Source organism: Falco naumanni, chromosome 9, assembly GCF_017639655.2.
Source record: "Falco naumanni isolate bFalNau1 chromosome 9, bFalNau1.pat, whole genome shotgun sequence".
Taxonomy (NCBI): domain Eukaryota; kingdom Metazoa; phylum Chordata; class Aves; order Falconiformes; family Falconidae; genus Falco; species Falco naumanni.
Genome location: NC_054062.1, coordinates 23,852,473 through 23,878,866, shown reverse-complemented (window position 1 = coordinate 23,878,866; position 26,394 = coordinate 23,852,473). Strand labels below are relative to the sequence as shown.

At 41.9% G+C, this 26,394-nt stretch overlaps 1 protein-coding gene across 5 annotated transcripts in view; it reads left to right on the top strand.

Annotated features, from left to right (window-relative positions):
* The window catches only part of SUFU (SUFU negative regulator of hedgehog signaling), a 96,157-nt gene that overhangs the window by 6,575 nt on the left and 63,188 nt on the right, over positions 1–26,394 (top strand). For all 5 annotated transcript variants that reach the window (XM_040606102.1, XM_040606098.1, XM_040606097.1 and 2 more), the window contains 2 exons: positions 1,490–1,624; positions 24,931–25,067. In XM_040606102.1, coding sequence (XP_040462036.1) covers positions 1,524–1,624; positions 24,931–25,067 — 238 coding nt within the window. In that variant the 5' untranslated portion in view covers positions 1,490–1,523. The remainder of the gene's footprint in view (positions 1–1,489; positions 1,625–24,930; positions 25,068–26,394) is intronic.

Genomic DNA, 26,394 nt, shown 5'->3' with positions numbered 1-26,394 from the left:
CTGACTTTACTACCAGCAGCCTGGTTACACTCATACCTTAGAATCAAAATGCTTGTGAGCATTTTTTGCTCTGTACTGCTAGATGGGACTCTGAGAAGGGTGCTGGCCTTCAGTGGGATAATTGCAATTAAGCTCTGGTGTTTGATCATCCCAGAACTTCCTTGGTAACACAAAGTATGGATCTCCACATGTGAAGCACAAACACTTCCAGTAGGCATGGAGCAGTGGTATTGGAGGGTGCCACAAGAGTCTGATGAGCAGGCTAGATGCTAAGAAAGTATTTCTTGCCAAGCCTGCCAGTGTTTGATGTAAGAGCAGTGGTACTTTAACCAAGGAACAAAACTGAGGTGCTCAAGTGCTTTTTGTGCAGCAGTTGTGGCAAGTGTAATGATGATACATAAACCCTCCGGGCTAGTCAGACCCCGACTCTAACATCTGCCTCTGGGCAACCTGCAGATGTTGGAGTCAGGGTCTGAACAGACAATGCAGATGTAGGGAATTGGTGTGTAATAAGTGGTGTGAGTGAACAGGGTTGTCTTAGTTTGGATTTTCTTGTTTGGAGCAGTTGAGAGTATTTTACTTGAAAAAGTCAATTGGCGGCAGGAAGCAGTTAAACTGCTCGCTCAAGCTATTCTGTAAATGCTTGTGGTAGGTGTTCTATGATCGACAGGGCTAACCAGTGAGCAACGACCTGCCTTTGTGTGGGCAGACAGGATGGCGAGTGGCAGAAGTGTGCTGTTCTCTGATGGCACACCAGCTTCGTTTCCTTGTGCCTTGTAATGGGAAGGGTGGCTGCACGTTTTTGTGATTGCTGCTTAACATAGGCTGGCTGTGCTGCATTGGCTTACAAGTAATATTCCTTTAAGGAACTTGTTCTAATGTTGAAGCAGAGGGTGCAATGATGCTTTTTACTCATTCTAGATTAATGCAGGTAGTATATTTTACAAGTTCTGGTACTAATTTTTCTGAATCAATGTTTTTCTCCTCCACTGTTTTAACTGTCATGTCTATGTTCAGAAGTATAGATTACTCTCCTTAAAACTTAGTCATCTCAAATTCTGCTTTGAGGAATAGCATTGGTGTTTTATTTTGATTGAGGTATGTGACTCTGGACTGAATTAAGAGCTTACAGTGCAGATATAGCTATTGCTCTTTTACTGGTACAATTTTCCAATTTTCTTTGTGTTTTGTGGAAGGTTTAATGTGCTTTTCCAGAGGTTTTTATGCTTTAACATTAAAAACATGATAGTATGTTGCACACATGCGTTTTGCCTTACAGTGCTTGAAGCTTTCTGGACTTAACCCAACCTTTCTCATAAATTTTTTTAAATTTGTTTTTTTAGAAGTAACTTGAACATGGTAATCTAATTTTTGTCACTAGCTATGTTTTAAAACAGGTCTTTGTACAGGCCCTTGTAACACCTGTGGAGACATCCCATTTGTCTTGAATAAACTAACTTAGCTAATAATTTTTCTGTTTGTAATGCAGGTTGGGAGGACCTGACCCTCTGGACTATGTTAGCATGTACAGAAACCTGGGAAACCCAGCGCTTAATGTTCCTGAGCACTGGCACTACGTCAGCTTTGGGTTAAGCGACTTGTATGGAGACAACAGAGTACATGAGTAAGTGTCATTTAAGTTCTGTTGCTGTGTTGTGTTTTGTGTTGCATTTTGGGGGAGCATGGGTAAAACCTTGTCCTGCTGTTCATATTATTTGAACAGCTGGTTTTCTGCTGAGAATACCATAGCCCTGGTCTCACAAGGGGTGATGTATGCCTGTTCTTGGATGTGGAAGAATTACTATGTTCCCCTCTGCAAGCTCTGAATGCAATATATTTCCGTGTCAGTGTTGAGTGGTTTTCTCCTTTTTTTAGTTTCTCTTAACTGGTTAGGATTATTTTTTTTAACTGAGTATCTTGTGTTTTTCACTCTTGGTAGTCTGTTATGGTCATACACTTAAATCCTGACCCCTCCCTGTGCATGTTAAATGCCTTCCTCTGGAAAACTGCTATAAGGGCATTTTTCCTATTGCTGGCACAGCAGTGTAACTGTCAGCAGACTACCACCCCGGTGACTGCTGTATAAAGTGCCAGTTTGTATAACAGAAGGATGAAATTCTAATTATTTTACTGTCTTTTCTCCAGTAATTAAATTATTATCTTAGCTTCTTGGTATAGATGGTCTTTAGCAGGCATTTTGTATTAGATTAGGTAAGCAGCAGCAGCATCTAACAGGTCTAGCACATGCGCTAACAACAAATTCCAGTCATTATTTGCTGGGGCAGAGGAAAGGTAAGGCAAGTGGAAGAAATGAAGTTGAAGGCTTCCTTTCCTCGCTTCCGCAAGAGACCCTACCATGGATATGCTGGTCTTTGCGGTGGTGCCTTTGTTCTCAGATCATGGTGTTTAATCTCTGCCACTGAAAATCGGAGGTTGCCGAGATTAAGTGATGTGTGTTTGCCCACCTTGTTTTGATGGGATTAATTTTGGAGGGAGTAAGTTCTGTGCTGACTTCCTTTCTGTGGTGACTTGTCAGTATGAGGTTTTCCCATGGTGAGAGTCTTCTATTTGCTTACACTCTCTCCTGATGGTTTCCAGTGAGAGCAGGGAGTGGACGTGAGGTTCTTAGCTGAAGACATGAAGGGTGATGTGTTTTTATGAATGAAGAAGCAAATTATGCAAGGAGACAGCCTCCTTGGCCCTCGCACATGCTCTGTCTTCTCACTCCTAAAAACCTGTCTGCTAGACCAAAAACTTGTTGTTCTCCACCCCTAAGCTTTCCACTACAGGAGTGAAAGTATCACACAGGTGGAATGTCACAACTTGAAATATCTTTCTGGTTTGAGACCTCCTAACTCTTCGTATTGTCATATGATTTGGTCTGGAAATTTGGATTGAGATAATGGAATATGCCTTTTGCTGGTTGCAGGGCACAGGAATTAAACCCCCATCTCTAGCTCTAGGCTGCAGGCAATTTCCAAGGCCTATTGAGTGAAGCAGGACCAAAGCCTGCACCATGCTCTGGGAGGTCTGAAGTCCCTGAGTGCCCTGTGTGTGTATGTGAGCAGGGAAGGAGGCCTAGAGAGCTGGTGTGTCTTGGCTGGCCCTGGCACCGTGCTGCTGGAGGCTGCTGCGGCTGGACACTGCAAGCAAATAGCGAGCTCTTGCTGCTGTGCTGCTTTGGGGATGTTTGCTGGAACCTCTTGAGCACAGGCCTGCTCAGATCCATCAAAGTGACCTCCATGCCCTCGGTATACATGTGTGTTTTCCTTCTCTCTGTATGACTGGAACAGTGTTCCTAGCTCCATGGTGGGGTGTCTCTTTGTCACTCACCCTGAGATGTTCAGCTGTCTGCAGTCAGTCACCTTTATTTTGGCCTCATTCTTGGAGCTACAAAACTTAATGCTACACGTGCTGTCGAGAAGGCTGGCTCTGTTTTTGTGGCAAAAAGTCTTAATATACAATTACACATGTGGTAAAGCTGTCAAAACCTTAAACATTGAGCCCAAAGTTACCACCTGGCAGATGAGCACTGGACACAGGCAGAAAGAAGATTTCAAAGGTGCTGAGCACTCACCAGTAATTCTTGCTCCCAATGGCAGTTGCTGTTTGCTAACTGCTCTTGAAACATGACTGCCTTATGAATGACACATCACTAGACCAGCACTGGCTGCATGCTGCAGGAATGTAATGGTTTTCCTGTGTGCTCAGGAGCCCCTTGTTTTCTGGGAGGGAATTTAATAAAGCTTTTGTTTAAGAAAATGGGTATTGGTCTCTTTGCTTGAAGGACTTTGGGATTCTGCTGTCCCAGGTAAAGCATGTTGTGGGATGGTTGGCAGGAGCACGGGGTGATAGGGGAATTATTTAAATCTTTGGAAGATTTCCTTTAAAGCTGGTGTGGCACTGAAATCTGCTAAACTGCCCTGGCTTCTGGAGATTAGGAGTGAGTTTGTGAAGTTTTTGGTTTCCCAACTCTTTCTGTAATGAGTGCAGAGCTGGATCTGCTTATGACAGTCAGCAAGGTTCCTACAGTAGGAATGTGCTTCCATAACCTTGCTGTCCTTCATCCTTTAGACGGGGAAGGATAGTACACTGCCAAAGGTCTTATTAATCTCCCACCTTGACTTCGGGTAATGTATAACTTATTTCTTGTGGACCTTTTCTAGTAATACAGTACAATCTAGACCAGTTGTAATGCAGTATTAAAAGAAAAACATTTTTTGATATTTTTTTTGAGTGAAATAATGCTGAACTGGAGGCCCCTGTATTTTTATTTATAATAGAATAGCAAACAGATGTAGCAAGTAATGTGAAAATGTTGACTTTAATTTATATTTTTTAATAAGAACCTGAAAAGTCTGAAGTGGAGCTCTCCCTGTGCCTCCTTGTTGACAGATTTATTTTCGGTTAAAGCAGCACTATTTCCTGCTCTGCTTAAATATCAGCTATACTCTGCTTACAGAACTGGTCTGGCTTTAAGAGTCCACAGAATAAGATGGAAGAAATCTAAGAATTTCAAGCAGGGAAACCTTTTTCACTTAAAACCACTCAGTGTTTCATGGTATAATGGCAACCATGACACCAGCTGTGCTGGGCTGATCGCTCTTAAAAAATCCTAAATCATGACGTCATGACAGCGTTAGGGAACCGCAGGCCTTTCAGTGGGATTTCATGCCAAGCTGCTTGCATGGAAATAAGTCTCTGCAGTCGAGCATGTTGCACAACTTAAGTAGCAGCAGAAACTTTTCCGAGACATTTTTACAAGTTATGCTCCATTTTTAATTTTATCTACTTTAAAATCAAAACCAATGTGTAACTTCTTGAATCTATTCAGCAGGGTTAGAGTAAAGCCTTTTTTTGGACTGTTCTGGCTTTCTGAAGAGATTCTGCACTGCAGTGACGAGTGCATGTGTAGCATACTGGCAGGGAGCATCTGGCTGGTGCAGTTGCGGGAGAGGAAACAGGTCCTGCACCCTTCTTCAGCCTTTGCTGGCAGCTACTTCCCCACAGCAATGTCAGCAGCAAGGAACATGTCCCTGTGCATCTGCACAAGGTGTAGTGCCTTAGCTGGCAACTGCAGATTCGTGCTCTGCTGCCAGACCATCAGCAGGGCCAAGGCACAGGCACCTGATACTTCCTGCAGTGTCCAGACACGCTGGTGACTTCTACCTGCGTGGAGAACGGATGCCTGAGGAAGGCAGCATCAGCAAGTGTAGCTGGGCTTGGGCTCCATCAGCAGCAATGCCAGCTTCAGCTACTGCAGTACCACGGCGTGCTCCAGCCTTGGACTGTGCTGGCACAGGGAGCTGCAGGGCTGTCCAGGGAGCTGTAGGAAGCAATGTGTGTTTTCACCAGACTGATTTCCATCTCCAGTTCACTGTAAAGCCAAGGCTGAATCTCCAGTTAACTGTTCCTGTAGAGTTTTCACCCTTTTTGTTAACAGTTTAAAAAGGGCATGGAAAATGAGGACCATGATGTGATAGAATTTCTGAAACCCTTGAATGGTCTTATTTGTATTAAAATCACAAGGCTGTAATTCAGAGACACAATAGAAAGCAAAGCTTAAATTATGGGTAGGTTAAAAGATAAGATTTTTATTTGTGGCCTTCCCACATCCTGAAAAGAAACAAGCTAACTGTGTTTTGATGTTTAGCTTTTTATGTAAATTCCAATAATTGGGTTTCCTGATATACACAAACTTCATATTGACAAGGGTGGTGGGTTTTGTGGTGTGTTGGGTTTTTTGGGTTTTTTTCCCTTCCTCTGGCAGCTAGCCAGGAGGCAAAGCCAGCATGCCATTTGCATAAAACCGAAGAGATTACAGCTGCCTTCATCTCTAATACAGATGCAGGGTACCACCCGCGGAGACAACAGGTTCCAACTTGCTGCGGTCCTTTTGATTTGTGCTACTTACCATTTGGATCAGGAGGGAGCAGTGCATGCCGGGATAACGTGTTGTCTCTGTGGGTGGTGCCTCCCTATTAAAGGTGAGGGTAAGCGTGAGGCTTTCAAGATCTCCAGTCCAGCTTGTGTTCTGCTTGCTTGTATAGATCCTCTGAATGACCTTAACTTGTAAAAGGGCAAGGATGCTTGTTAGAGCTGGGAGGAAGAAAAAGGAGCGCAAAACTAGATCAGGTAACAAACACAGGGCTTGCAGAGGGGTGGATGTTTTCTGGAAGGCTTTTTCCAAGTATGAAAGGAGTTTGAAAAGAGTATTTAGAAAATAGCCTCAAAGTTGGAACCAGTGTTCTCTTTCTTTTGAGTGCGTGCTGGCTTCTCCTTTGAGCCTGCATGAATGTAGGATGGAGTGGTGCTGACAGCTGTCACTTCAGTGGCCTCTTAGTTTTGTAGCCTTTCATAAATCTGAAAGTTCACTGCCCTCGGCTTGCCAGCCTTTAGCCTTAAATTTTGGTATTTAATGGGTCCCTAAGTGCTTTATAAACCACATGCTTAAAGCACCGCTGAAATATTACACCCAACTCCAAGGTGACGTTGAATGCTTTTAAAATGGTGGAGACTGACTCTGCCCCTCTTTGTTTTCATGAAAATGCAATAAAATAAGGGGCTTTGGGGAAGATAGTAAATTAGAGAGGGGTGATGGTTGTTGTGGATGCATATTTCAGGTAAGGTTTTGTAGAGTTCAGCATGTCTGCCTTGGAAAGATGAAAGATCAAATCAATTCAGTTTGGGAGTTGAGCCTAGAATTCAAGGAAAATTATTTAAAACCCAAGGTTTTCTTCCACCTTTCATGGTATCCAGTTTCTTTCAAGTGTGCTGTTGAGGCATACTTCAGACACAGAGGAACCTGGGAATTTTCTTAAATGCAAACCCTCCCTTCCTCATCCTAATTTTGCTTCACTAGGCTATTAGCTCTGAAGTTAAAGGACACCTGCTGTGTCAGGGCTGGCTGTGTGGTAGCTACTTCAGACATGGAAGAGGGAAGTGAGGCTGAAATTTGGGGACATATCTTCAAGCTGAGGATCAGGAAATAGTGGATCTGTTCCTGGGTCAGACTTTTGTGAGGTGTGACTTTGATGGGTTGGTTGTAGGTAACAGCCACGAGAAGAACAGTGAAATTCTGGGGATTTACGGTCACCCTGAGGAGCTTGTTCCAGGTATCCATAACTTCCTTCGTGTTGCCATGTTTCATCTGTGGGAACTGAACTTTAGCCAGTGCATTGAAGAAATGTTGCTGGTGGCAAAACATCTGCCCCAGCTAAAGGGAGTGACACGGAAGAGGACATTGGTAAGCATCAGTTTGGGAAGGAGGTACAAGAGCTAGACCTTGGAGGAGGGAGAGTCCAAGATGGACACCATACTCTGAACTTCTTTTTCTTCCTAGGTCTCTTGTTTGTCTATCAAAGATTGACCTCAAATGCAATGCTTATTTCTCCAGTTGGTGTTTTTTCTGAGGGAGAGGGGAGAAGCATATTCGTGGCAGAGTGGGAAGGGAGAGGCCACAGAAGTAGGGAGTTACGTGACAAAAGGTATGTCCTTTTAATCATAGCTTATTTGAGTATCCATCAGAGTTGAAATAAGTAGTTTAGCTGCAGGGGGGCAATAAGATCTGGGTTTTAATGGATTTGTCTTGTGGTTGGATTTTTTTTTTTCATGTCTCTAAAGATAGGAATTAAGCTGAGCTTTCCCCAAAATGAGGGTACTTTTAACGAGTCTCACCAGTGTGGATTCTCTGATGTCTAGAAATACAGTTGTGCTTTTAGTGAAACTTGCTTACTGGGGAGTGCCTGTAGATCCTTCTCTTCTGTCTGGCTGTTTGTTTCTGCCTGCTTTGTAGAAATGTGGCGTTTTGGGATGTCATGGTTTAATTTCAGCTGGTACCACACAGCTGCTTGCTCACTCCCCCTCAACACCCAGAGGGATAGGGAGGAGAATTGGGAAGGAATGTAAAACTTGAGGGTTGAGATAAGAACAATTTAATAATTTAAATAAAATAAACCTAATAATAGTTAGAATAAAAAGGAGAAGAGGAGATGAACAAAATCCAAAGGGAAGAGAGAAAAGAAAACAAGTGATGTACAACACAATTGCTTGCCACCCGCTGACCAATGCTCAGCCAGTCCCTGAGCAGTGATCAGCAAGCCCTAGCAAACCTCCCCCTCTGGGTTTATATACTGAGCGTTCTGAGCACAATGTGCTATGGTATGGAATACCTCTATGGCTAGTTCAGGTCAGCTGTCCTAGCTGTATCCCCTCCCAATTTCTTGTGCCTCTCCAGCCTTCTTGCTGGCAGGGCCTGAGAAACTAAAAAGTCCTTGACTTAGTATAAACATTACCTAGCAACAGCTAAGAACGTCAGTGTGTTATCAACATCCTTCTCACATCAAATCTAAAACACAACCCTGCACTAGCTACTAAGAAGAAAATTAACCTTACCCCAGCTGAAACCAGGACAGGGGACAACTTTCTTTGAAGTACTTGATTGAATTTGACCAATGAGTTCAGAAATTGTGGGGACATTTTAAAGAAGCACACGCACAAGTGTGATCTGATCATGTAAGGTTTGATTCTCTTATTTCCCAGGTGAAAAACCAGTTAAATCAAGCGTCATGCCTATTTACATGCTCTGTTGATGGTGTCCCTCCAACGACTCATGCAGTGCACCAGAACTAAGACTTGTGTTTCTCTGCTGGGGGCAGACCTCCCTTGAAGCTATCTATGGTCACCATGGGGAAATCTTTTTTCCCCCTCCTCCCAGGCAGAGTGCACTTGGCTTCCAAATGTCATTTGTTGGAGGTAGTTAGCATCATTAACAATGTGAAAGATGTAGGCCACCTACAGAGAGAAGTCCACTTCGTGCTGTGGTCTGTCTGTGTTTGAATGCAGAGGTTGTGGGACAAGAGCATGCTTGAACTGTGCTAGATTTGGAAATTTTAAGCGTTGAAGGAAATTTGTTCAATGTTAAAGCACGGTAGTTGAATTTACAAGAAGGACTGTTTTCAATAAGAAAAAAAGGAAAAAGATTGGAAGTGGGTTTATAACTGAGCATTACCAAAGGCAAGCCCTGCTTCTTTTTAGTAGTGCATCTGCACTTGCATCCCGGTAAGATGAGCCTCTTGCTGCCATGCAGGGGAAGGGGCATAGTGTTCAAACTGGATGATTTCTTTTTGTCAGCAGGACTCATGACCTTGGCTTATGGGAGGAGAGCTGGCCTGAGACAGGGCTTCCTTACTGTCATCTCCCAGCTGGGTTAGTGCTGAATGATGTGGGAGAGCTTGGAGGCTCTGCTCTCCCGGCGAGTTCAGCCTGCTGGGAAGAGGAGTGACTGGGGATCAAAGCTGGGTCTTCTAGTGAAAGATTGTTTTACGTGATAAAGGTCTGTTTGGGGATGTTCTAAAAAGCAAAAATTAAAAGATAATGTTGTTGGTTTTTTTTCCAGTGGGACATGAAGGTAAAAGCATTTTTTGTGCTGTGTGGCCATTCTGGCTGTGAGATCAAAGGAGGCTTGTCTTTTTTTTTTTTTTTTTATCCCTTTGCTGCCTGGAATAATGATAGTAACAAAATGAATGTTTGAAGAGATGCATCTGAATGCTGTTATTCATACCTAATCCCCTTTTTTTTGTTAACACAGATTCAGCATTGGGCACAAGCCTTCCTGACTAGTACTAGTGTCACCGAAATCTGGGAATACAACTCCTTAACAGTCTTCATACCTGAATAACCAGAACCAGAAAAAAATAATGCCTTAAAGGTATTCACGCAGGGATCTTGCCCTGAGCCCCAAACAGTCCATGATCGAGACTCTCCCTGAGAAATTCCTTGGTGCTGGCTGGAGACTGGTTGTTCATGGAGTCAATGAGGCTCAGAGGCAAGGTCCCAGCTGGGTCACCAGAAACAGTCACTGAAATCTGGGAATAAAGCTCTGTAATGCCAATGTAGTATTAAGGAGCAGGTGTTATTTATTGTGGTGCTGGCTGCGTGGGGGATCGCTCCACCTAATGTGGATAGCATCCTTCTCTCAGGTAGCTCTTTTTATGCAGTACATGTATACATATTAAACAAATGTCCCAGAAAATACATACATATTAATGAGATTACCCAATACTAATTATAATATTCTCCCTCCCACTCACACATGCCCTGTTGTCCAGAGCCAGGGTCTTCAGTGGTCTTGAGAGTCTGCAAACTCATGCACTCCTCTATTCAGCTGACTAGAGTTCTCCTTTGTAGTCCTCATATATGGTCTTAAACTAGGTCATCTCAGTCTCTTACTCTTTTTTTGGCCTGGAATTGCTGGCCTTGGGCCAATTTTCCTTCATCCTCCAGGGGTACCTCTTTGTTAGAACCTGAATTTATTGCTTACAAGCATACAAAGATTAGTTTCAAACAATCAAGGTATCTTAACACTAACTGTTCAATCCTAGGTTGCATGACTACTTTTAAGTTCTTAAGATTAAACCTTAACTCTTCTGTAACCTTCCCCCTCGTTGAGATTTATTAATTTTCTTATAAGTCTCATTTATTTAAGTCGTATTTTTCAGAGTGATTTTTTTTCTGCAAGTTTCACCTAAATTGCCTAATTCTGATCTACAAAATGTGGACCCTGATCAGAGTATATTCCTATTGGTACCTTGAACCTTGGTATTATTTCTGTGAGTGATACCTTAGTTACTCCTCTTTGTTAGTGTGACGGGAAAACTTCCGGTCATCCCGAGAAGGTATCAATCAATACCAAGGTACACCTATACCCATTTTGTCCTGGTAGTTCAGGAAAATCAACTTGTTAGTAGCCTCCAAGTGAATTTCCCGCTTAGTGATCCTGGGGGTGGTCTTTTCCTGTTCACAGGATTCTTTTTAAACAAATGGGACACTTTGCTATTACAAACTTTACTATTCCAGTCATTCCTACACAATAAATTTTGAAGACTAGAGATCATGGCCTCGCTACCCCAATGTGTTTCTTCATGTCTCTTTTCTACAATCCCGGTCATTAGTTGTGACGGAACAATAACTTGTTTTGTGGGGATTATTAACTAGCCCTCTAGCCCTCTCTGTTTATGGCTGCTTTTAACAGCAATGCCAATTGTTGATCTGCCTCACTATGATTTGGCTTCAAAATTGGCAGCTGTACCTATTTTACTGGCACTGAAGCAAGGATGCTTTGTTCAGCCACCTCCTCTGCAGTTTTATCAGCCAATTGATTACCCACGTTTCCTGCAGTTTGTCTAAATTGATGTGCTTTGCAATGCATTATTAAGAATTTCTTTCATGTATTTAATAGGTGATCCTTGGGCCAACAACAGTCCTCTTTCCTTCCAGATAGCCCCATGTGCATGGACTATCCCAAATGCATACTTGGTGATGTATTGATGGGTAGAGCCTCAGCCTTTACCACCTGTGCAGTGGGAACCACTGCCTATCTGGCCATCCATCTTCCGTCTCATACAAATCTACTACTATCGGTAAACAATTCCAAATCAGGATCAGTTAATGGTTCATCCCTCACATCCTGTCTGCTTTAAATCATGATATAGGGATTCAGAATTCTTTGCTTCTGAATTTAAAAACATTGCTGGGTTAACTGTTGTGATGGTTTTAAGTTCCACATCATCCTGCTCCAACAAGATAACTTGATATTTGAGCATGCAGCTTGGAGACAACACTAGAGTAGGCTGTGTTTCTACAATTGGCAACCACAAATTACCAAATTTATTTGAAAAGTTGAGCTATTGATATTTTTCTCTCGTAAGCTGGAAACTCCATGGCAATTACCTAACTGTCATCTCAATTTTGAATCAAGTCCCAGTAGGCAGTGACACCAGGCTAACAAAGGAGGGCTGCAAATCTTTGGTGGTCTCCCATTCAGATGATATTCCCTTCCTTGGACAAAGGGGCAGCCAGGGCTCCTGAGTGCCACTCTGCCTCCAGGGATGGTAAACAAGGAATGGATAGTCTGGTAGAAGGCATTTTTTGATCACTTGACAAAGCTGGGTAGGTGGAATACCACCTGACAAAGGGCTGAGGTTTAAAGGAAGATTTTGCAAGGGCTCTTAAAAACAAGAAGAAAAAGGAAAAAAAAAAAAGGCCAGAAAACTTTTTTTGCAGGATTTAAACAGGGCGGGCAGAAGCAAAGGGGGATTCTGCCATTCTTGGGGAGCTCTGATTTAAGCCTAGAGGATAGAGACAAGGGAAGAGTGCACAGATGGCTCATTGTTTTGTTTAGCTTAGCATTCTTGCACTGCTGAAGTGAAGGACAATTGTTTTAAAATCTCTTTTGCAAAGAGTGCTGTTTGCTTTTCAGCTGTCCCTTGTCCCTGAGATGCAAACTGTAAACCAGAGGGGCTAGTCTTTTAACACCCAATTGTTTTGGAGGGTCAGTGCTCTGTCCAAGGGGCCCGGGACAGTTGCTGGGCTGGGAAGCATCACTCCTGTAAGGGAATGGGGGAAAGAGTGTGCAGCTGGGGAGAAGGCGAGAACAAAAAGATGCACATGGAGGGGCTGATGCATAGCAGTGTCTCACTTGGGGAACTTTACTAAAGCTATGAAATGTGGCATAAAAGTGGTACATACCTTACCTGCTGTGATATCTGATGTACAGTATAGTTTTCTCACAGCATTTCTTATTTATTTTTTTTTTGGTAACAAATCATTAGTATAGAGGAATACTGCCATTTCTATACTGTTATTCTTTCTACCACTCCAGTTGCACTGGCATAATTCCTTCCCCTCCTCCCCTGTGAATTGTTGTGGCCTTTCTGGAGCAGGGGCCTTTTTTGGCATGGTTGACAAAAATAAACCATAAAGGCAGCTGTTGTTACGAATAATGCTCAACAGGGGAATTTTACCAGTAGAACTACAGCAATATAATTATACTGGTAGGCTAGTTACAGTAAATTTCCTCATGAAGACAAGCCTTAAGTTGACATTTCCTAGCTAAGTTGAATCCATATGTATAACTTTATTACGCAAAAATAATATGTCTCTGGGCCTTGAATTCTTTTTTACCCAGAAGAGTAACATTAAGCAGAAAAGCAAAGAATTTAGTGTTCAGAGGTAGATGGGGGATTTCTGTAACAGAGTGGCTGTGATGAGCTGTATGCTGAACTCCGTGTTTTACTGGGTAGATTATTCCTCCTAAAGTGATCAGGAATGAGAGGAGCATGTTTGTGCTTACTGTACTAAAAAGCAGTACTGAAATATGCTGTAAGTTGACAGGTCTCTCCCAACTTCTGTTTGTAAGAGAAGCTGAGCCATTTTGCAGTTTCCATAACTGAAGTGGTTGGTGGAGAGACAAAACTATTTTGCCACCATTAAAATCTTTAGGGGCAAGCCTGGACCTACTGAAATAAAGGAGGGGAATGATGCTGTCTTTCTTCCTTTGTTTGATTTAAAGAGGCCAAGATTTATTTTATCCTTTCGGATTTTGTCTTAAATGGATGGAGGCAGTGTAACATTGACAAGCCAGGTGTTTATTTCTATAGATCAAAAATATCAGCCTATGATTCCTACCTCTGAAAGTTTCCAGTGCTTCAAAGGAATGATAGTCCTGTAGGAGAAGCTTAGCACTTAAAGGCAGATTTAAAATAAATATATGTAGTAGACTTTTCATCGCAGCTGTCTCATGTTTCCCTTTTGGGAGTCTTTCACCAGCAGTTTGGTGCTTTTTTCTTTTCCCTGGAATTACAGCTTGAACTCCAAGGGCTTTTCCCTGCCTGTTTAATTGCTTAAGATCTCTTAAGGTGCTCATCTGTAAGTTTTTGAGTGTACCCTTTGCAATGAAATTAGACTATGTAACAGCTTAGCAAGTAAGGAAGTGTTGTCTTTATTTCCACATCTAAGGAAGTGAAAGATCAGGGATTGAATCCCAGATCCAGCAAACATATTTGACTGCCTAAACCCTGTTTGAAATCCATTGAAGGTCAGGCTTCTAAAAGCTCCAAAAATACCTTATATGCCTCAAGCTCATTTATTGTACAGCTGAGAACTTAATTGTATGAGCATCCTAAAAATGTGCTTGAGGGTGTGCTTTACTTTAGTTGTTTCTTGCATGATTTTTTTGTAACATATGTTTTTTAGCCAGCAGGGAAGTAATGGAAGACACGTTTATGTTCTATGTAACATACTGGAGCCCTGATCCTTGCCTGAAACTTCAGGCAATGCTGAAAAAACTAACTGTAGCTGTCACTTAGCTTCTAGCTCTGGGGTTTTCTCTTTTTCTTTCCACCCTCCCATACTGCTTTTGAAAGCTGCTTTTGTTATGCGAATAGGTTCCTCCCAGCAGCTGCAGAACTTTCCACAGTCAGAGCTAGGCAGGAGCCAGCAGACACTGCAAGAGAAGTCGGTGCCCTTTTCCCAGCACAGCAATACTGTCCTTCCTAGCCATGCTTTCTTGAACTGGCCCTTTGGTTATGTTCTCTTGCCTGATGAGGTTGCAGCTGAGCCCTTGGGTGAAGTTTTGGAGATGTATTACCATTCCCTGCAGGCTATGCGAAGATCAGTGTATCAGAGCCAAGGATTCAGTCCCGATATGAAATGGGATCTGTGTGCAGATGAAAGGTGGTCTTCCCTAGTGCACTGTATAGCGCAGTGACAGTGTGCTTTGTTTGCGGAATCACCTCCAGCTCTGGTCAAATGAGAGCGCTGATCTGCTGGACCTTGTAGAAGTGAAGGATGAGTAGCTCTAAAGTGCAGCATGAATAGACAGCTTCAGTAAAATGTTAAAGTACAGATCTTGGCAAGTTCTCTTTTTCACTATTCCCTGCCCCTTGTTCTGTGAATGCAACAGTAAATCCTTATTGTACTCCTGGCTGTTCTTTCCAGAGCCTTTCAGTGGGCATTAAGATGATGCAACTCTGCTGCAACTTCCCGAGCAATTGCAGTGAGACTGTCTGCACTTTCCCTGTGGCGCCAAGAAGCGCAGCCCTGCTTGCAGTGCTCACTGTGCTTGCAGTGTGCTGCAGGTGGTCATTGAGAACCTGTCCTCAGAGACCCATCAGCTGGGTTGGGATGGATTCTGCTGGCTGTGAGGTGGGAGGCCTGGGTGGCTCTGTGGAGAAACATGTGAGCCCTCAAGCTGAAAATCATGGCCAGTTCTCTAGTCACTTGATTTCATGTAGGTTTTTTAATACCTGTTTTGGGAATCATGAAGATGGAATGGTTTGTTCTTGTCGGTTTAGTTATGACTAATGAGAGATCAAACCATCACCTACTGGTATTGCTACATCCATACACCATAAAACAGAGAAAATAAAAAGTAAACTGTCCTTGCGTGGACAGATTTTGCTGCAGTAGAGACTGACACATCCCATGCAACCTTCTGTTTCATATTTTGTTGTTTTAGTCATTTCCCATGTTCAGTTATTTGTCCATGCTGTGCAGAATGTGGAGTTAATTTCCCAGCTTTTGTGACCTCGATAGATGGAGTATATAAGCATTTCCTATATGATGAGTGTGCCACATTACTCTTTGAAGCAGGGAAATATCATTATTTTACATCTAAGAAGTAAATTCCTAAGTAACTTCTTGAGGAGGATGGGAAGTTTGTAACAGATGAGATTCAAACTTAGGTCACCCTGATGCTGTTTTAGGACTTCAGAAGTGTTGTGCGGTTTCTTGACTCAGTATTAATGATGAAGCAGATAGATCCCTTTGGCATCAACAGGGCCGTTACAGCCTTTTGCCCTTATTCTATGTGTATTATCCATACATGTATGACTGTATCTTGGTGCTCTCCAGAATGAGACAGCAATGCTTCCAAGCCTCTAGAGCTCAAAGTAATTAACCTCCAGCAGCTAAATGGGATCCTATCCTTCTTCCAGATGCTACTACTTTCATGGCATGGACAACTGAACCTCCAAGAAGCAACTCCTAAACTGCCTTAACTTGCAGCCCAGCACATTAAAATGACCTGAAAACTGATGGTGGTTTACTTTAGCATGCTAGGCTGGAGAGAGCATAGCTCAGGAGCTGTTTCCCATGGGGCTGGACAGGAGCGGAGTATAGTAACTACTTCTGTCTAAATGAGTTTAACTCATGTTTGTGAATTACCAGCTGTGGGTCCTGCCAACTTGGGTTTGGACACAGAGTACCTGTAGTATAAGTTCATACCTGTGTTCTTGGCTGTGATGCTTCATAGGATCACTTGGGCTGAAAGGGACCTCTGAAAGTTTCTGGTTGATGCCTACTCAGAAGGCCAACTTCCACAGCCTCGCTGGATCCTGTTCCAGGGCTTGATGACTGTCATGTGAAAAAGATTTCCAGATACACATAACTAGAATCTACTTTTGTCATTTTGCTGTGCATCTCTGAGAAAGGTCTGGCTCTGTCCTCCCTTTGCTCTACCAATAGGTAGTTGAGCAATAAGATTCCCCCCCTCCTTTTAGCCTTCTTTTGGTAAGGCTGAACAAACGCAGTGCCCAGCCTTTCCTTGTGTGTTGTAGGTGACTGTGGTGTGGACACATTTTAGTGGTGCTGAGGTGCCAAGTGCTTCTCACATGCCTGACTGATTTAGGTGTGTAAAAAGTGGCCAGTATGTCAGGTCTACAAAATGCACAAAACAATTCCCATGCTGTTTGTGTCTAAAGCTGCTGGAAACTGTGTTATCAGTAGTTCAAGTGACTCTCTGTCATGAGACAGTTGTGTCTGCAGAGTTAGGAGTACGGTTGACTTGATTCTGTAGTCTGAAGGTTTAGAGGAAAAATCATTTATCCGTTGAATCAACATCCATTATTTACAGAAACAATTTAAAAAAAACAAAACCTAAACTATGAATCTCCAGACTTCAGGGGCAAGATCGTCACCAGCTGAGTTCTGAAGAAGCTGAATAGTAAAGTGTGTGCAATTCAGGTTGTGTATGTGTGAGCGAAACTTAAATTGGAGTCTCCTCTTCCCCTTCTGCCCCATTAACAGCAGTTCACTCTCTGAATGGTAGCTTAATGAAGCACAGTTGCATTTTCATACTGGCCAGCACAAATAGATTCACAATTTTTACTCAGGTCTATCTCAAGTTTTGGAAAGCTGAGAAACCCACCTCCAAATAACTGTAGAGCGAGTGCCTCTGCAGCTGTCTGGATTTAGATATTGGAAAAATTCTCTAACAACAATTTAAGTTGCTGTTCTTAGAAAGATTTTGCATTTGGTTGATGGCTTACACATTTGATGTAATGTACTGCAAGAGCAAGCTCTAAGCGACAGCTTCGGTCATAGCCATAGACTGATTTCTCGAGCACCATGTGTGTGTCACTTGCTTTCTGACCTTAATTTTATATGAACAGAGATCTTTGAGCATGTGTTCTTTTTGCATTTGTAATTGCACTGCTTAGGTGTGAAACTTATTCTTGAACCAAGTTAGAAATGAATCCATTAAGGCTCTGCTTGCAGGTTTGGGGTGGTGAGAGCTCCTGGAATTTCCTGTCTGAAGAGATAACCATCTGATGTCCAGATAACCACCCCCTGCTTCTCTCTGATATTTTTATGGGGTTTTCTTTAAAATTGTTGCTTTTTTCAATGCCAGGAGACAACCCAGGAGAATATGTGAGTGAGCAGGTAGATTTTGGCTGAAATAATTTTCCTGGACACTTTTTAAGCCTTTCATGTAGGGAGGTTGCTGTGCCTATCTTCTTCTGAAGTTGCTTCACAGGAGTGTCCCAGCATACCATCAGGGCTCTTGTATGAGACTTTTATGTTGTTTGACAGCTGTACTAAAAAAAAATAATATTCCTGTTAGGCAAAATGCTGGAAGCACTAGGTAGTGTCACTTCTTCCCGACCCACCCCCTCACCCCTCCCTTCCCTCTTTCTATTGTGTATCCCCATCCCCCCCCAAGCTCTGGAATCTGAGTGTCACTTGCTTATGGTGGGAGAACATTGTGTAATGCACCCAGAGCTTGAATTCAGAAAACTGACTCTGCATAATCTTATTTGGGGCACATCAGCTCTTGCCAGATGTCCTTCCCAGGAGATGGAGATAACTAAGATGTTAATGGCTGTTAAGAGGCTGCTGAGGTCTTCTCCTTGGGTTTTAGACAGGAGACCACTGCTTGTGTGGCTTGTTTGTAAGGTGACGTGAGCAGTGAAAAGGTAATTATATTACATGACTTGATTTGCTCAATCATTGGTACTTAATGACCTGATGCTTTTTGCTACAACAGGTCTCTGTGTTGCTAATAGAAAAATCTTCTGGGATGGTTACTAGCTATGCAGACTTAAAACACTAGTGAGCGTTGGGCCTTCAAATACTTTGGTCTGATCAAGCAGAATGATGGGCGCTGCCCATCAGCTTGGATTAACCACCTTCTCAAATTTATAAAATGTCCTGATAGGCTGATCTGGAGTACCAAAAGCTATGGGCTGGCAGTTACTGTGAGTTTTTTGGGTGTGAGAATGGACATGGGGGATAGAATTAAAACTGCTTTCTGATGGAAATTAACAGCAGCTCCTCCTGATGCCAGGCTTAGAAATATAGTGATACTGTATTTCTGCAGTCTTCAAAATGGTATCAGAGCAGCTCACCAGCAGCAGAGCAGGAAGCTTTGTCTTTGTAGATGTGGGGAAATGCAATTAGGGAGTTGAAGCAAAAGGCATCTTAAGTGGCTTCACAAAAGTAGTGGTTGATGGAGCTGAAGGCTGAAGCTGGGACCAGTCAGTCCAGACTACTGTGAGCCTGCCCTGGCTTCCCAGAAGAGACCTGTTTTATCTCCCTGGAGCTACTGGGAGTGGAGCTGTGACTTCTGAAAGTGCAGTCCTAACTATCCCAAATACCCTGAAAGAGCTTTCTTCTTGTTCCCTGGCTGAAATAATCGTGGTGTAGGGCCAGCATTTCCCTGCATGAATTCCCATTTTCAGGGATTGGTTCACCTAATATATTTATATACACATACTCTTAAACTCTCAAAAAATAAACACCTCATACACTCTGCTCCTTGTCCAGAGCTGTGTAGCTTTCAAAAACAGAATTTCAGAAATACAGCCATTTTGCACTGCAGTGAAGCAAACTTTCTCATTCCTTGCAAAAGTGAGAATGAAAATGCTTTGGCAAATAGCTTTGATTTAAACTGAAAAGCCTCTGGTTTTCAGAGCTACTTTTAAAGCAAAGGGCTAGTTTGGCTTTTGATCCTCTTAAGCTGGGTTATTTGATGTGAAAAACGCCCTGGGTACTTTGCTGTGGAGGGGAGCAGCTTTTCAGTTCTCTGTGTGTGGCTTCAGGAGAGGGCCTGGCAGAGCATGGGGTGGCAGGGGGCTTGGGGGGCCCAGCCACATGGCTCTGTAAATAAAGGGGCCTCTATTTCTTTGGATTCTTTTGCTGGAACTAAATATCGTGATCAGTGAAACTCTTACCTCATTAAAGGAACAAGCCAGGGTCCTTCAGGGTATGCTTAGTGCTGCAATGTGGTCTGTTCTGCTGAGCTGATTTGCTGAACAGATAAAGGGAGCTTTAACCCAAAGAATGGCATGTAATATATGACCTTGGCTTTCAAAAGGTTTATTTTTGTTCATGCGACAAAATAAGGTTTTAATATTAAATATAGGGTTGGATTTGACTTGGCAGACACCAGAGCCTTCCATTACTGCTGTAGTCATAATATAAAACTATCTGATGTGTGCCATGTGGGCATGCAGCAAGCCAGGAATTTCTTCATCAGTGTTTGTTTTTGTGAAAACTTGAATGACTGCTTTGCCATGGGATTGGTTATAAAGGCGATGTGCCTTTGTGTTGGAGGGGGCAAAGCAGTGGTGGGTGTAATACAATCTATGCTGTCTCCATATACTTAGTATCTTTAGTTTTGGGGCAAAATATGGATGTATTTTGTTTCCTTCTTAGCATTTTAGGGATGTTTAAAAGAAACTTTCACTCAAAACTGCAGGGCTCAGCAGAACCAAAGCATAAACCAACTTATGTGAAATACACAGATCTGTTAGCACAGAAACTTAGTGCTGTGTTGCAGCTTTCAGTTTATGTACCTGGGGCCATGCACAGCTACAAAATACTAATTCTGAGGTTTCCTTTCTGCACATGCTTCATTTCAGATCACTGTCTTACTGTAAAGCTGAGGCACTTTTGAACTGCTGTATTGTAGTTGTTTTGCTGAAGAAATGACCTGCAAAGCACTTTAGTGTTGAGATGCTGAACTGAGCTCCAAAGCCTTTCTTCTAAATAGGCTGTAGTCTGAATTAATCACCTTCAGATTTAAAAAAAAAAAAACAAAACCAGCAAAGCAAACAACCAAAGCACAACCAAAAAACCCTACCCCAAAACCACCCCCCAGTCCCCACCTCACTTGCGCAACAAAAAAAAACCAACCCCCAATAGTGCCAGAATCTTGCTTCTGTAGAACTAAAAGTGTGTAAGAAAAATGTGTTACCTCTGCAGTTGACACAGGAGTTGAGGTCAGCATAACCTGTTGAGGAGGCTTTGCTGCCCGCTTGAAAGGGAACAAGTTAGTACAGGTGCAGGAAGCAGTGAACTTGGGGGAGTCGGTAGGAGAGGGCATGAGCAAACCTGGCTTCTGTGTGCTTTAGCAGGACTTCTTCCATCTGTGGGCTATCCTCACCCCTCCACCCAATTTTCTGTGGAAATGGTGCTTTTTCAGTCTGTCTCTTCTGGAACTACCTTTTTTTTTTTTAGCTTGTTGGTTGACTGTGGCTGGCTGAAGGTGATTGACTTTTCTTGAAGTTTGTTGAAAATTGGGAACTTGTGGGAAGGAGCATGAGGTTGAACATCTACAAGCCTGTGATTCTTGTTTTGTCCAGTTCCTCAGCAGCCTCCTAAGATAACCCCTAAGCAGTGGGGACGTACCCTGCAGGAGGAGGCTGACATGGGAATCCAGTGTTTCCACAGGGAAGTAGTGAAACATCTTGGTATAAATTAACTTGTTTATGCCAAATCTCACTTATTAGCTCCCTGATCATGTGTAGGTTTCTTGATTATGATAGGTGCATCTTTTGTGTTGTTGGTAAGGCCTTTAACAAAAATGGACACAATTAATAGGGGGAATGAGCAGCAGTTTACAGCCCAGATATAAGGAAGGGCTTTCTTTATCCTTGTGGGGGCTGAAAAGCCATTTTCTTGGTCTTCCATTCGTATGGTATGTGTGTCTGGAGGTCTTGGGCTTCTTACTGGGCAAAGTTATTTCCCACGTGTTTATTGGCCGTGGCTGTTAATCTCCTCTCCACAAGTGGACTAATGCATTCTCAATGCACTTATCCTCACAAATTTTGGAATTGGGGCCAGTGTAAGCACTCACTCCCTAGTTCTGTAAGAGAATCCAGGCTGTATAACGTGGCTACTGGATTATTCTCTGTGATTTTTGTTAGACCAAGGGTCAGAGACATGTGGCAAGGGTTTATTTAGTTCCTGAAGCTCATGTCTGCCTCCATTGTCATGTACATCCTCCAGACTTTGGCCAGGAGCTCTGGTCCTGGATTATGGTCCGTTGCTCACTGAGCGAAATTTTGTGGTAGCTGTTGAAACTATATTCAACTTACTTTCAAATACAAGACTTTTTTTGAAGAATAAAAGCAAAAGATTTGGCAAAAATGTTAACTGAAAATTACTATCCTAATCACATTCTGATTATTAACATTTCTTCCTATAAAGACTTGTCTGACTTAAACATAAAGGATTTCTTAAATAATCTCAAGCATTAAAAGCCACGTGTCACAGTTTCTCCAAAAACAAATTACCAACCTAAAATTAAATAGATCAAAGACACTATAGACCTGGGAGAAGCTGCACAATACAGGTGAATTGAATGTATTTAAATTTTCATTGTAACAACTCAGTCTATTTCAGCAACCTGTGACTCTCAAAATTACTCAAAACCATTTTAAGTCTAATCTTTAAATACTAGTGTCTTATAAGGAAATAGTTTTTTCTAAGATTTAACTGTTAAGAATTTGAGAATTATAAGCATTGTGTGCTGCTGCATTTTTTGAGTGTTTTTTTTTTTTTTAGAAAATACATATTTGGATTCTTTGGAGATTTTTTTAAATCTTAGAAGGGAAGTCACCTACTGCTTGTTTCTTTATCTTTTATTCTATTTATTTTCTAGTAGTTCTTCTCTGGTTTAGAGTTTCTTTCATTAACATACGAAAAAACTCATGTAAGTAATATTACCTGTCAGTTTTACTGCTTTGCAACTACTGATATGTTGCTGACCAGCAGTGTTCTCCTAAATGCTCATCTTGCTTTAAATTTTGTTGATACTCACCTGAACACTTCTGTTACTCAGTAACTTGCATAGGGATCAATATAAAGTATGTGCGGTCGTCTTTTAAGCAGTTATTTCTGGAAGCAGGGATATCTGTGGAGTTGAAAAAAACCCAAAATGTTAAACTCTAGCTCAATGCATATTAGAAGTAAAGCTGTGTTGTTTCAGAACGGCCTTGAAAGGAGGAAATTCAATAGGGAGCCATCTTACTTTCCAAAAATTTTGACTGAAAGATCAGCTTGAAGGCTTTTTGTTACCTTTGATCTTTCCTAAAATTGACCCATTCATAACGTCTTTCAGTTTCTGGTGTATGCTTTTCTCTGGCATCAGTCCTTGAAAACTCCCCACTTTGAAGTGTTTTTTTTTCTCCCTTAAGAAATATTTCTGTTTTTCCTTTGCTAACTGGTATGTGAAACTACTAAAACACTACAGGGGTGCTGAACGTACAAAGTACAACTTTGCATTTGTGAGTCTATCACCATCCTGTATCAGTCTCTTTGGTAGACCTGCATGCTGATTGCAGAGTACAGGTTTTACTGCACATCCAGATTCTGCTCCCTGGCTGCCTGGTTATTCAGTAAGCTCTTGTTTTGTTTAAGAGCCAAATGTCATTATTTGACTTGCTGCTTAAAGGTACACTTGTTACCTGAAAGAGATTTTATGTCCACCAGTTGACCATTCTGAAATGTGTTTTCTGCTCTATTCATGGAGAATTTGCTTCTGTAGTATATAATTCTCATCAGTGTTTGTTGAAGATAATATGGAGAGAAACAGAAGCAGACATGCTTTGTGTATTTTCACACTAATGAAATAAAGCCTTTATTTGCTGTATTGTTTACTCCTGTTTATTGCCAATGTCTGACTGACTTTCAATACCTACTCTCTTGTTCTCAATCACAGATTTCAAATATTATTTCCCTCCCCTTCTTAGCATTTATTGGGTGTTTAAAAGAAACTTTCACTCCAAACTGCAGGGCTCAGCAGAACCAAAGCATAAACCAACTTATGTGAAATACACAGATCTGTTAGCACAGAAACTTAGTGCTGTGTTGCAACTTTCAGTTTATGTACCTGAGACCGTGCACAGCTACAAAATACTAATTCTGAGGTTTCCTTCCTGCACATGCTCTATGTCAGATCATTGTCTTACTGTAAAGCTGAGGCATTTTTTGACTGCTGTATTATAATTGCCATTGTTCTCTCTTTGGGCTGTCCCATAGTGTAGTTCTGTCCTTGGGTACATTTCTTAACTACTTTCATTACATAATTTGAAAGTCTACTGCAAGCAAACTTTCCTTGAAGAATCCTCAAATAAAGTTACATTGCATGATGAAGGAGTTGCATCAATGCTTAAGTCCAACCAGTTTTAACACGTGCCATAAGGCAGGGTCACTGTAAAGCATTTCTGCTTCAGATTCCTTACTAACAGGACAATCCTTCCAACACTTGGAGCTGGTCACCGTGCTGCTGGTGAGCTGTGTTTTTCAAATGGAAAGTGCTCTAATTACTTTCCTGACTGCTCTGTTTGACTGTTTTTAGTAGTAGTACATTAATGCTTTGTACATTGTATCCTTCGTATGTGCTACTAGCATCCAAGACGTTTGCAAAGTTTCTCCAGAGAATTTGCCAGTAGCTGCAGGTGTTGGACATTTGAACTTACAGAACAATATTAGTTTATGGAAGCTTCTGTAAAGTGTCTTTTTATCCTTCCTTTTTTCCTTTGCCTTTGTGGAACAGCCACAGCAAATGAGTAAGGGATGTGATGACAGTGGTGAAAAGGACACAGGTGTCCCCAGCTTCTTTCAAATTTGCAAGTTTACATATTTGTCTAGGAGGTTTCTCATTTTCCACAGGCAAATGTGGCATTTTTAGCTGTTGGGGACTTGGAACAGGAAATTTCCTGTATGTATAAAGATAAGAAAAAAGGATTCTCAAGGACTAGTTTTGTTGAAGGCAAGAGTAGTATGTAGTATCCCTTATTTACTCCTTTTTCTTACAGCCTTGATACTTTTATGACTTTATTCTCCTTGGGTAGACCCTATCTGACCAAACCAAATAAACTGGCACTTATCTCTGTCGAATGAGGAAACTGCCAAACTACTGCTTCTTTAACAGTAGTTGTCATATTCAATGCTATTCCACTGTCATCCTCTTAGATATGCAAGGAGAATAAGTGCAGGCATATGTTGAAGCAAAATAAGAATTAGTGCATTGTGTGAGAGGTTATTAACTTTCTTCCTGTATCTTCTTGTTTCCCTCTCCCCTGCTGACCATCTGCAAAGCAGAAATTCTGTGCTATACATCAAAATATTCAGCTGTTTCAACCCAGAAACCTACTACCCAGTACTTTAGTTGCATCCCACTTCTCAATGTGTAGAAATTTGAATTCACAAGGGTGGAATAACATTTTCTGTTACGCACTTTCTTTGGTATTCCCATTTAGCTATCAGTGCAAAACTTACAATGACGTTTTAAAAATAAATTCAGGTTGCTGAAAATCCCACTGGTCCCAGGAAAGAAGTCATGGTTCCAAGGCTGCATTATTCTGATTGAAAACACTGCTATGATAATTATCTTTGAAGTTGTATTACATCAGCTAACCTAACAATGTTATGCCATTCGAGCTACAGTAGACCTAAATAAGATAATTTCTAAACTTCTCTTTTCTATGAGGAGAACATTCGTCCTTTTTCCATGGTCCTAATCTTGAAGCCTGCTCTGGTTACACGTATGTCATGACTTTTTTTATTTTTCGTTTCCTCCAGGTTTACAGGAACAGATGGACCAAGTGGCTTTGGCTTTGAGCTGACATTTCGACTAAAGAGAGAAACGGGGGAGTCGGCACCACCTACCTGGCCAGCAGAGTTAATGCAAGGTTTAGCCAGATACGTCTTCCAGTCAGGTACTGCAGTGTTCAATACACTGCCTTGCTTTTTGCTGCTCTCACTGTGAAGGGCCACATCTGTTATACTGCGAGACACTTGTCTCATTGGTGCTCAGTCAAATCTTGGGAATTATCTTTGTGTGGGAACCCAAAAGAGTGTGTTCCTTCTATCAGCCCAGCTTGCTAGGGACAAAACCCAACTGCTTGTCAGGTAACTCCGAATCCCTAGTATTGAAAAGCTGAAGATACAGAACAGTTATTAACCCACTGGAAGCCTGCCCCATGGTTCTTTATTGCTTTCCTGTGGTGTTTGTTTTGCCTCCTCTCAGTAAGAAAACCTCATTTGCTTATTCTGAAATGGCAGAGGAGCACCATCAGTAGAAAGGCTGTAACTTCAAAAACAAGTTGCAGTTCCTTCACAAGCAAATTTCTTCCTATGGTCTCTGCAGTTGAGCTGCAGCAATGTATGTAAACAAGAAGTTGCTGAGATGAGAAAATGTAAGTCATAAGGGATTCCAAGAGTGGGAAGGCTAAGGAATTAACAGTTGGGAATCATTAATGCGGATGGGGACTTACCAGAAAACTGGGAACTAGGGTGCCTACACAATGTCCTCTTGCATTGCCCTGTCCAGGTTTTGTTTATAGCAGTGGATTGAGTATTACTTTGTAGTGTGAGCACGTGAAGACTGGTGGAATGGTTGAGCGCATAACATACTTGAAAAGCACTCCCCAGCATCACAAGATGTGAATTACAATATTTGAAGAACTTTTTTTTAACCTACTTTGAGGTCCTTTACAGGCAAAGTACCTTCTAAATCAATGATTATCAAATTTGTAACATTTGGTACTTGCTCCTACTAGTTAATAAATTGCTCAGAAACTTCTGATTCTATTGCTGGTTTTCAGTCAGCTGGCTGACTCTCAAAGGAGAGAGGTCTGGGTGAAAATAGGAATTGCTCTGCTAACCTCTCTGACAAATCTCTGAGACAGTGGCAACTCTTGTGGGGTATTTTTTGTAAATACTGACTGACAGAGACCAATGCCAGCACAGATTATTGCTTGTCTTTATACTGGGAGTATCTCTTGTTGCAGTTTAAAATGGCACAGGCATTTTCTGGGTAACCTTTGCTGTGTAGCTGTCTTCCCCAGTTGTCATCTAAATTTGGGCTCACCTTTCTATCTTGATTTTTGCCACCCTTAAGCGTCTAATCCACATGACTCATAATTTTTGCCATAGTCTGAGGTTCCTGTCCTGCCTGAATTGTATTGTACAGTAGCTTTTTGATATTGACCATGCAGTGATTAATTCATACTTGCATTTTCTATGTATTGACTGCAGGGTCTA